General features: G+C 36.2%; 1 protein-coding gene across 3 annotated transcripts in view; it reads right to left on the bottom strand.

Moving 5' to 3' along the window:
• Positions 1–12,534, bottom strand: part of RNGTT (RNA guanylyltransferase and 5'-phosphatase) — a 172,906-nt gene that overhangs the window by 133,238 nt on the left and 27,134 nt on the right. For all 3 annotated transcript variants that reach the window (XM_039570126.1, XM_039570127.1, XM_039570128.1), the window contains exon 8: positions 12,433–12,534. In XM_039570126.1, coding sequence (XP_039426060.1) covers positions 12,433–12,534 — 102 coding nt within the window. The remainder of the gene's footprint in view (positions 1–12,432) is intronic.

Here is a 12,534-nt window from a genome sequence, read left to right as displayed (position 1 = left end):
CAGAGGCAACAACAAAATCCTGTTGTAGATATGATTTTCAATTTCTTAATTTCCTTTTATGATTGGCAGTGCTTCAAAACCACAAGCTTGTTGCCAGTCTGTAGATTGATCACTTAAGACAAGGCCAAGTCACACGAGTGCTTTCCTTCGGACCCTGCCACTCCCTCCTGCCAAGAAAGCATCAGCTTCTGGCCAGATCCATCAAACACTGAGGGAAAGGCCAGGAGAATGAAAATTAATGACCGCCCTTTATCCACTGACAGTAGGAGATCATCTGTCTGTGTCACTAAGCTGCTGCAGTTCCATGTCCTGATCCGAATTCAGACTGTGGTGGATTTAGCGTAAGTTTAAATTAGAAGAGTTTGAAGCTGGCCTGTGGCACATGGAGCAAAAGACCCTAAATCCCAATAAACGGGGAAGGCTCAGCTTGCTTTCTTCTGTTAATTGCTGCTGGCAATGGTTACTGCTTCAAACTATGTCTCCACAAGGATGACAAAGCCTGGATACAGGGACACTAACACAGGAACTTACAAGAAGACTTACAACATTATTTTCAACGTGTAAACAAAAGGAAAACAATGTCTTTTTAATCAGCACACTGACAGTTCTGTCACAAACCACCTTCTCCAAAGTCGCACACATGTTGTCATTTGCATAAATACACAGCATACCAGCCAGCAAGAAACATTTCTTGCTACATGCATAAGCTGCTGTAGAATTATGTATTCAACAGTCCAAACTACAAATAATTTTTTTACAAACACACACACAGACCTTTGGAATTTAGTCTGCTCTGAGTATACCAACACTTTGTATTTCTCTCACATATTTCTCGGTTAAGGTATGCCATCAACAGTCTCCACAGCATTTTAAACCAAAAAATCCCTTAGATTGTGACTGACAGTCATTTCCAATTAACAGCCTCCAGCTCCAATATTTCTCATTCATGACCTTGCATTTTCTGCTACTAAATATCCTTCCAGTTTTATTATTCTGCTCCTCAGTGAATTCAGTGGCTGATCTCCCTCATTTGTTTATCAGAACATACTTGGATTATGTTTCAAAATACTTAATGATAAAACAAAACTAATATTCAGGTCTCTACTTGTGGCTTTTTATGCATTTTCTTTCAAAACCATCCACTGCCATTTTCTTTCAATCGGTTCTTTACCTATCTTAGAACTCTAGCAATCTTCTTAGCCTCACTCTCTCTAATAAATAGAAATTTTGTCTAAGTCCAGAAGCATGAGATATACCAGTCTTCCTAGGTAAAAACCGCAATTTTTCCCTTATACAAACTCCTACCAAAATGGCTGAACACAGAGGAAATGCCATTCCTCATCTATACTGCAGACATGTTCCTCAGTCACAGTAATTCTGAGTAATTCTATTAACTACTGCCCTTAGGGCAACCAAACCTGTCATCTAATAAAGAGAAAACCTGCATTTTTGATCTATTTTTACCTCTCATTACAACCATAGTGATTTAAATTTAAAGTAAAGCCTTAACATGAATGATCCAAGCTTAGCTTCTAAAATCAAGACTTTTTTTCCCTCAATATTAAAATACTGTTACTAGGCTCTTGTTTAGTACATAAATGTATCTTGTATATATCTTACTACACTCAGAAGCACCTGGATTTGTCACCTGTTAAAATTCTCCACCAATCCTCCACCCTCATAAGAAGGTAGAATTCAGCTTCTGGTTAACTTCCACAGTTGTAAGGTGCCTCCATGGGATGAAATGACCCATTCCCTGTGCTTCAAAACTGTCTTGGTTAAACTCTCATTATGGAGGTCAAGACACAGCTTGCATTAGATGTTCAAGTGTGCTCATAGTGACAACTCTGACCAGGCATCTGCAGGAGATTCAGCAGTAACCCGGAAGTTTTCCTTAACAATCCTGTAGTGATTTTTTTAAAATCTGAACTCTGTAACAATTTTTTATCCTTCAGTTATTAGGAAAATAAAATATTATTCTTCACATTTTATTTTGCATCTTTCCTAAACGGAATGAATGCTTTCCAATATTCATGTTACAGTTAAGAAAGTTATCCTAGTTCATCTGCTACACCAACATCTAATTTCATGAGAAATCAGAATGTTTCCAACATCCAGCCTCCTCATATTCTGAATCACTCATTCAAGATACCACTTGACTCAAGGCTACTACAGAAAAAAAATAATTTTCTTGTCTTATTGATCACCTCATATATCACAGTAGAAGGGCTATGCTTGATTTTGATAGTCATAATATCATTTCAGGTGGAAAAGACCTTTAGGATAATTGAGTCCAAATGTAAGCCTAACACTGCAAAGTCCACCAATAAACCATGTCCCAAAGTGTCACATCTACATGTCTTCTGCATACCTCCAGGCATTGATGAATTGACCTTCACCAATCACCCTGCTTAATTGAGAACAAAGAATTTCATTTCCACAAGATTAGTTGAGATAGTATTCCAGACAATGAAGTAACCTTGTCAAGTCACCACTGTAAGTTAAGAGATACCACACAGCTGACACAGCTTTTCAACCTCCAAAATTTTTACTACTCATCAGTCTCCTCCACAGTTATCTCACTCAGCATCAAAATCTTTTTCTTATTCTTGCCTGCCACCACTCTCCTTTAAACTCTGAATGCAAGTTTCCCCTTTCATTTGTTCCCCTTGACAACGCAAGGTCCAGAGGAGAGATTTTGTGACTGTTACGGCCCTGAATATCATGAAAAGTGAGGGAGTATATCTGCAGATGGCATTTACTACAGAAAGCTTCAATATGTCCAGAACTACAGGAACAAACACTGCAAGTTTTGATATCCAAAGAGTACCACAGCCAGGAAGAGAGGAAATGCAACCACACTTCCCCACCTTACAAGGTTCTAAATTAACTGTCAGCTGAGAAAGCTCATACAGCAGCTACTTTTTAGTGGTCAGTGACAGCACGGAACTGCAGCTGCAGCCAAACAAGCAAACAAACAAAACAAAACAAATCAGCAAACAAATAATTAGGTCAGATAATGAACAGGGTAGTGCAAAATACAGAAATAATGTTGCATCATTATACAACTTTATGGTATCCCCTCACCCAGGATATAGTGTGCACCAGCATTAATAGAGAAGTCAGTTTTTGAATAAAGGAGACAACAGCAACACTAAGGACCATGGAAAAATGCATAAGAAGTGTGGAAACTAGTATAATTTCTCCTAATCAAGTATCACAGTTTATACTGAGCTCAAACTTTGGCTTTTCCTGTTTTATAAATTTATAAAAGATGAAGATGTTTTAATTAATTTAACAGATGGCAAATTCAAAACCAGTGTAAAACTACATTTCCTATCTAAAGTATTATTAGACTGTGAAACTGCTGGTAAAACCAAGAATTTAGCAAGGTTAAAAAGGACTATCCAGTCACAGTGTTTTTCTTGTCTGTCTTTCAGGGTTTTAATTAAGTTAGAGTGCTATAGAGGTTTTGTTTCTTTATTTTTAGAAGGATATTAAACCTTATGGGTTAAATTTAAAGTTGTCTTGTAATCATTATTTGACTTACAACAAAGGGTAAATTAAACTACAACTACTACATACCGAAGAGCTCTTATAGTGCACTATGACGTGATTTGTCTGATGTAAAACAAAAGAACTGTTAGCAAGCTAGAAAAGATATGACCCAGTAACAGCCTGTATATTAACAGATTAATTTTTAAAACGAGATTCTCTTTGTTTCACCCAAATTTCAATGATGCTAAGTGCATTTCTAAACCAGTGATAGGAACACTGTTGAAAACCAACTGCATGATATATAATGTTCTGATTACTTTTTTCTAAAGCTGTAAGATTAATGGAACAAACTATATCTCAAGCTTGACTGAACTCCTGAACTCATAATTTTTACGGTTGTTGTTGTTGTTATTATCTTCATTATTTATTGCAGATAGAGTTTCAAGCTTGCTTGAACTTCTTTGGCTCCATCCCTCTCCACAAACCTTTATCTGAAAATATCTTGGAGGTATAGGACAAAATTCATGCCTGAAGCAACAGGCTAAAAAAAATATATAAGAAATAACAAATTAATTTAGCATTACATGACAAATAGCTACATTCCTTCTTTCCCCAAGCAAGTGAACCATATTGTCTCTCACGGAGAGCCATAACAGAGCAGTCATGAAAAGAGTAACACAGCTTTGAAAAAGGAGATCCCCTCAGCTTGGAACTGATTTATGCCAGAGCGTATTCTGGGTCAATTCTGTCTGCATTGCCAGCACAAGCCACAGCAGGAACACAGCTGCCATTTGTGCTCACAGAATAGACCAGCTCCAAGAGAAAGGGATGCCCTAGATTTCTGTATAGTTCAACTTCACAAACTGAATGTCATTCTTCCCTGACTGAACATAAGCCATTACGCTTCATGGATGTGTCTGTAATCCCTCCCAGGAGAACCAGCAGCACAGAATGTACTGTTCCACTATTAAAAGTGGTCTGGGAGAAAGGAAAATAAATAAATAAACCCGTAATCATTGATACTGGTTGCTTGCAAATCAGATATACATGCAGGCACACCCTTTATCTGGATCTTATTAGAACATTTTAGGGACTACAGTTGAATATTCTAAGATCAGTATTCACAGCACAAGCTACGCAATAAGCATTTTAATGCATTACCTATTTATAAATAAACAAAAGAGCTTGCTTAGAAGACAATCTGTTCAAATACTCAAATAGTTACATATGAATAATCAGAGCCCAGAACTGTGACCATAAAACTTCTTGAGTGTTGTCAAGAGGCTTCAGAACTGTGAAGAACCAGGCCTGCTGTTTCACAGAATACACTGCCTGTATAGTATCACATCAGCAGAGCTCCTTAACCACTTAAAGAAGGGGCACAAATCCAACAGATTTCTTCTACCACGTCTTTTCAGAGTTCTGACAGTGTTGCAAGCACATACAAATGAGAAACCACAACCTAGAGTAAGAATGCTTTCTTTGGCCATTCAAGTCAATTTGGAGCCAAATGAAGAATGACATGTTCAGTCACACCTGTTTATTCATCCCTCTACATTGACTCAGTGACTGTAAAAGGAAGATTTCAGGAGATGAAGAAGCAACAAAGTCATATGGATGTGCCTTAGTAATAAATACATAAATGCACCATCACTGGACCCCTGCAAAGAAAACCCAACACAAAACCAGACATACTTTTATATCAAATGGCTCCATACATTAGTCCAAGAGTTTATGACATTCTGTGCTGCCTCATTTGACTTACAGTCTCCCAATCAAGAGACACCTCTCCTGGTTCAAAATTAATAGTTAAACAAAATGAATGAGTTGCCTGGTGATGCCCACAAGTCTGACTACCAAAACCTTTTCTGCTGTCAAAGTCTGCTAGGCAAAGTCTAGACATGCCCTCAATGCCAGTACAGTAGGGAAAACAGGGGAAAACGACAACATGGCAACAGGTGGAGATAATGAAGCCGCCTTGTACTAGACCTTCCTTGCCCTGAGCTGGAATATCTTTACCTACAGACAGGGGAAATGCTAAACAAATTGGGAGTGCCCTTAATCCAAACTCAGTTTATCAAAGTTTTATTTTCACACTCTCAAATGAAAATTCAATTAAGCATACTATATTTATGGGTTCTAATGCTGTGGAAAACAGGCCAGTATTAGTCTTGTAATCCCAAATTTACTGCCCAACACAATTGTACAGGACAATTATCAAGATGCAGAATGAGCAACAACTCACATATCAGCTCCTAAACCTCCAACTCTTCTCTAGAGTCAAAACACATAATTCCTGCCTCCTCATCCCATCTCCTCTTCCTCTCCTACCTAAACACACAAAATAAAGCCACGAATTAGGCATCTCCTTTTTTGAAAATTAAGAGGACTGCTGTCTAACATTGTGCTTAACATCTATGAATTGCTCTTTTCAGCAATAATTAGAAAGGCAGTTTATACATTTTAATCCTGAACCATTTATGTGATCTTTATGTACTTTTGCAGAACCTTCTGACATTATGTTATCATTACACACTTCAAAGTTAAACTGCAGATTCCTAACAACTGCCACTACTGTAGTTTATAAAAGATATTTATTTAGAGCTTTTAATCTTGACTCCCCTTAGATATATTATTCAAAATAAAGTCAATGAAATAAAGTTCACATGGATTGCAGCCTCATTCTCAACAAAAATTCTTCCATTTACAGAGGTAGATGTACAGAACTAGTTTAAAAATGGATGAGCTTGTTTTCCCCTAAAGAATAGTTAAAATAATTATGAAGAAGGACCCCAAGGGACTATGGCATGTAAACAAAAACTGTATTTTTTCCCCATGACCTTAAAAACATGACATAAAAACACAGTGCGGAGATTGGAAGACTGGACTAGGAACAGTCACTTTAAACTTTAAAGTAAGGGTTTTGGTTCCAAATCTCTTACTTTAGGTGTCACTCCATTCTGACAATTTCATGCAAATAATAATAGAAAAACCCTTATAACTAGTTCTTTGAGACAGTCAATGAAAATAATAAAAATGTCTGAAGAATGGCTGTCCTACACACATAAATGATGTGTAATTACCAGCTGAGGCTTTGCCTATTGCTGACAGTTACATAAGCACAACTGAATCAAGCTCATTTAACTTGGAATCAAATAACTTGGGTTAAACCCAGTTGTTCACAAAACCTGTCACTCCCATAAAAAAAAATTCATTTGGCCCTGAAAAGTCTATTCAGCACGTGCCCAACACTGGAAATTTCCGTCCTTTAAAATTTCACCCCACTGGAACATGCCACAGCCACAGAGAAAGGGATACACAACACTAATGGTGCAAAACTGATGAATATTTAAGTCTATTTCTTAAGATAAGTGGGGAGAGGAAGAAGGAAAAGGAAAGGAAGGTGTGGTTTAAAAGCAACCAGATGATTCTCGTGTGGGTTCTTAACCCTATCCTATGACGAGGAGGCCAACATTCCTTCCTTACTCCAAGATCATAAACATGTATTAACCCTAAATGTGATTCAATGATAAGACACTCAAAACACAATTTATAATAATTTGCTTTCTCAGTAGCTATCTGGGTCAAAAGGGAAGGTGCCCAGGAAGGGAGTATTCATACCTTGAGAAATGCTCTTTTACTCATAAATGCTTTGTTTTGATTAACAACCCTTAACTTTCCTTCTAACACAATTTCTGAAGATGTCTGAAAATCTCAGCACCCTACATTTTTGTCCCCCTACTCTAAATTAAGGAAGAATGCACTAACAATTGTGTAAACCTCTGCTTCAGGAACTTTCTACTACTGGGCATAAAATTTCACATCCATGAGAATCTGGTCATGTAATTTGTACAATCTGAAAATTAATCTATGGCTTCTTTCTCATTCCCAATAGTCTCCTTCAAGTTCAACTCCACATTAATATCTTTGCTCCCAGGAGACAAGCTTTCCATTCTCCAGATCTGCTTTCATGGCAATCTGGTCTCTTGTTCTTAATAATGAGTTCTCAAGTGTATAGATTTGGGGTTTAATTGGATTAGTACTACTCTCCAATCTTCTCTGTCCTCCTTCATTCTCATTATTATCTCAACTTTCTCTCCTCTCTCAGGGATAATAGTTGAATGGGTTCATGGAAAAACTATCTTTTCTTTAAGCCTTTAAAGACAGGCAACCATTTTGCTTCCTTGCCACCTAATCTGGGCTAGTATCTTTTACCTCTTAATTTCTAAAACAAACAAACACCTAGTTTTTGTTTATTTTTTTTTTAAAGTTGTTCTTTAGCAGTGATGATTTTTTTCACAATTTATTCTGGACCAAATGACTTTTGGATAATTTCTCATATTACAAATTTGCAATTTCTCAGTTATGCATGTAAGCTTCATCTCATCATGTAAAGGATCAAAGAATAGGGAAAGAAAAAGTACTGAGCCATGGAAATCAGAGAGAAACTTCAACCTTGTTTTCATTACATTTATAGATAAGTTATGTTAAAATATACTGCATAGATTTCCTTCAAGTAAGGGTCACAAATATGTTTCTGAAGAGGCTGCAACTGCCAATAATGTTAAAGTTTAAAAAAAAAAAAATTCGTCAATTTGTACAAAAAGCTGAATTTAAAAAACCTAGGAAGCTAGCACAAGTTTGAGAATATAGTAACTAAGTCAAAATAATTATATTCAATATAAATCAATACTCTATATATAGAGCAAGATATATTGATTGATTGATACGTTCAAGATAAATCAAACTTATTTGATTAATAAACAATCAAAAAAATGCCCATCAGTTTTATCATACAATTAGGTGTACATTTACTATTTTTATTTTGTATTATGATAACAACAAAAAAATAATTACTTAGGCAACAGGCCTTTCTTTTAAAATGTAATTTGCTAACCATGAAAGAAAAAACCAACTTCACAGATGTACCTATCTTGTTACAAATACATGTTAGACAACTAGCAGCAATTCTCAAAGAGCTGTTTTAGTCTGCATCTACTTATTCGCATTTAGATATCTGCAAGCCATCAAATTTGCATGAATATTTTTCAAATTTAATAGCCTTTGGCAAGAACTACCTGTTCTGCATTTTTTGAAATGGCTGCCTTAATATAATTGAACAGCCATAGTATTATGATCATATTTATTATTTTTCACTAAAACTGCATGTGTACAGATGTGAAAAATAAAAAAGGTACTCATACAAATGTAGGAAAATTATTTACTCCCCTTAATAGGTTCCATTTAGTGCAGGTCACATTTTACCATTCTAAAACCTAGTCCTGTTTGACTGTATTGATTTGAATTATTCCACAGACATTTTTAAGCTTTTTCTTATTCTTAGTGATAACAGTCTTTTCTTTAGCACTGGTGTCTCATTACTTTACCCTGCCTGAACATTCAGCTCCACTCATTAGAACAAGCATCTGCTACAAACAGGATTAATGAGATCCATATGAAGGGCTTCAACAAGCCATTACCCACCTGGGCTAATCATTTTACAGTACAGAGCTGATAATGCAGAGTCATCCAGCAACGCCTTGAACATACTGTTACAATTACCTTATTCAGACAGTAACTACTATTTCAGAAACACAGAAACACTGCAAAATTGGATACGTTTGTAAAGATGTGTCTACCTTGTAGCTACTGTTAACATACAACATATATTTCATCCCAACAAAGCCAAAAGGCATGATTTTACTAGTGGGAAATTTGCCTTTTGGCTTATGAATAGATTAGCATTAAAATTATTTATAAGACACCAGTAGTTTGACTACTGTTCCAATAAATACAGAGAATTTACACCAAACCAGTCAGAATAGCTGCAGAACTCTGTGACTTTTATTTAAATAATAATAATTTAAAGCAATATGATTTTAGAGGTGGTTTTCCCCAAAACAGCATGAGTTTGCATACATTATTTACATACAACCAAGTAGCTGGTACAAAGGAAATATTTCACCAAAGAGTGCCAATGCTAAGCGAGCTTCACAGATCTTTTAATTTAAAGTTCATTTCTCTAAACCTAGGATACAAACATACACATCTTCATACATTGGCATTTACAAACAGGAGGGGAGAAGTATTTGTGCACACTGCATTTTTCCTTTTGGGACAAACATGCTCCAGAAGGAATGCTGGAGCAAGAACCAGGAGGAGTGCCCTGCTGATACTTATGGAACAAGGGCCCTGGAAACCAGGGACAGAACAAGCAAGACCACAGTGAAGGCGCAAACTCTTCAAATCACAACAGACTAAGTAAGGCTAAGTCAAAATATTTTGACCTCATCTTTCTCCATTTCCTTGGAGCTCTAAGTTTTGACCCAAACCAGACTCAGAACTCACACACTTACAAAAATATGTAAGATACTACTCTAGTAAATCTCCCCAAAATATTTTAGAGAATCACTATCAAATAATTTAACTAATCAATTTCACATTGTTAGTCAACATTATACGAGAAATAATGCCCTTTTATTTAGGGAAATACTTTATTTTTTTTCTAAAATTACGGGTAGAAAAATACAACAGTGCTAAGAAACCAAGAAAACTTGCACAGTTCTACAACTGAAAAAAACCCCCAAACAATGGGGAAAGAAAAAAAACAAAAACAAAAGAACACCACCACAAAAAAAAAACCCCAAAACCAACATAGCTCTTAAAACAGAGGATGAAAGGTTCAGCTCCAGTCAGAATAAAGGATTAGCAAATGCTTTTCAGGAAAAGTAAAAGTCCTTAGTGAAGTTACTGACACTGCATATCAGTTAAGAGAACGTATAAAAAAATGCTTCAGTCACGAAACCTCTTGGAAAAACTACTGCTGCAGAAATAAAATACAGGTATTTAACAAATAGTGAAATTTCAGAAGTTTGGCTAAGTTGAGTAAATGTTGCTATTAACTAAAATAAAAGTGTTTCATTTCAGTGAGGAAGTATAACGGAAAGTTATTATTTATGCATCTGTTTTTCTCTAAGTCCAATAGGGTTGACAAAACAGCAGTGCTTTTTAAACAAAGAGAGAGAACAAAACAACAAACAAAAAAATGCATGCAAGCCTAATAATATTCTAATAGGCAAAGTCTAGACTGCTGCATCTAAACCACTTTTAACAAAATAGCTTCAGAGATTATTTGATGACAGGGGTTCCATCTCCAGATAATGTAAGCAGGGGATTCATAAATTGGTCCCCACTAACTGATGACTTAATATTGAATGCAAGAAGGTCATGCCTGTCAACACAAGCGTTCACAGAAATGAATGAAAATCTGTTTAATTGCATATGGAGTCTGGTTCACTGGAGAACAACTAAATAATTAGAAGCATGTCCAATGTAAAAATGATCATAACAATTTTTCATTGTTGATTAGGATACATATCATGCAAAGTGTCTAAATGTCCAAATAATAGCTCAGGTTTTCATATTTATTCTCTTTCATATTACTTAAGGTGAATTTCATTAACACTGGATCTCTGTACTCCATTTTCTTCTCTGAATATACCTATCAGTCTGTGTATCTTCATAATCTATTGCAAGTTATTACATTTTGAAAAAATTTAAAAGAGCTTATTTAGTTCCTTCAGTTTTGTTCTTCATCCATTCTGTTTTGCCACCATTCTAAAACTAAAAACATAGGATAGAATGTTCAAAATACTGAAAATTTCTAGAAGAAATTACATGTACACTTTAATTTCCTTCACAAAAGGCAGTCTTCCAGGGACACTACTGTGTTCTGTATAATTGCTTTAGTACTCAGAACGTGGGCATCCCATCCACACGTTTGAGAAGGAAAATGAGACTATTACATAAGACATCAATTTTCCAATTTAACAACATTGGATATGACAAAGACTCTTCAGGTCAGTTTAAGCTGGCTGACTTCATTTGTTCAGGATCAGCAGCTTTGGAATGCCCTATGCCCTGTATTGCTCTGAGAGTATGCCTTCATCTCCCAACACCTCATTGCTGTAACTTCCCACCCTGAGAACACCTGCACTGCACTATCCAAGTGCTTGTGCATACAGCCAGTGTTAGTAAACCAATTACTCCCAGACACTTCTCGATGCTTGGATGCCATAGTGACTGCAAGCTTACTTTGACTTTTCACACCATACTCAGCCCAAGCTAATAAACCCTTGAAGCACAAACTCCACAGAGGAGAGACACTTGAAGGGTCTGGGGCTTTTTATACAAGACTGCTTAGTTCTGGATGAAGTGTGCTGAATCCTGACTGACTCCATGTGGAGCCACTTGGTAATCCTCATAAGACATCCAATTCCCCATATTCTCCAAGATTTTCATTATCTAGGATGCTCTATTATTAAAGATAACAAACCTAGCAAAATAAAGAACCCAGGAAAAGCTTTAGAATATGTCCAATCAGTCCAATTAGGTTGTAGTTTGTTATTAAACAAAAGGCACCCCTGCAATAAATGTAAGAGAATTGGTGAGGGAAGATAAAATTACTGACTCTCTAGCTGACATGAACTATGTGTTTGAATAAAGCATCACAGCATGAATTAAAAAAAAAAAAAAAAAACTAGAAAATTTCTAATACTACCCAGCTTCTGAAAGATCAATTAGAAGTTTTAATTTAGCTTTTATAAACAAAGTCTTCAGCTTAGCAAACTCTCACTGTTATGTAAGATTATTTTAAGACCTTGGTGGCAAGTCCTGGCTGACAGACAGGCAAGGGTTATGGAGAAGAATAAGGGTACCTGCCTTTAACAGTCAGTGTGTAGAACAGCTGCAAGAGAGAAACTTGGCCACAAACTTCAGCAAATGTTGGGCACCCAGACAGAATAAAAATTAATCTCTGGAGCCCGTTCTGTTGTTGTGCTTTGTCCTTTGTACAGGCAAATTCACTTTCCTGAGAAAATACAAACTGTCTACCGAATTTACTGTGTGTTGCTTTTTCATTTAAAATGAACTTACCGGGTGCCGTCTGCTTTCCAGCTAACTTTGTATGGCTTCTGCTCCAAAAATTTAATATTTTGCTTGTCCATGGAAACAGGCTGTGCTCCAGGGAATCCAGTT

Source organism: Corvus cornix, chromosome 3 (assembly GCF_000738735.6).
Source record: "Corvus cornix cornix isolate S_Up_H32 chromosome 3, ASM73873v5, whole genome shotgun sequence".
Taxonomy (NCBI): Eukaryota; Metazoa; Chordata; class Aves; order Passeriformes; family Corvidae; genus Corvus; species Corvus cornix.
The sequence above is the reverse complement of the archived record's forward strand: the minus strand, read 5'-3'. Positions and strand labels throughout refer to the sequence as shown.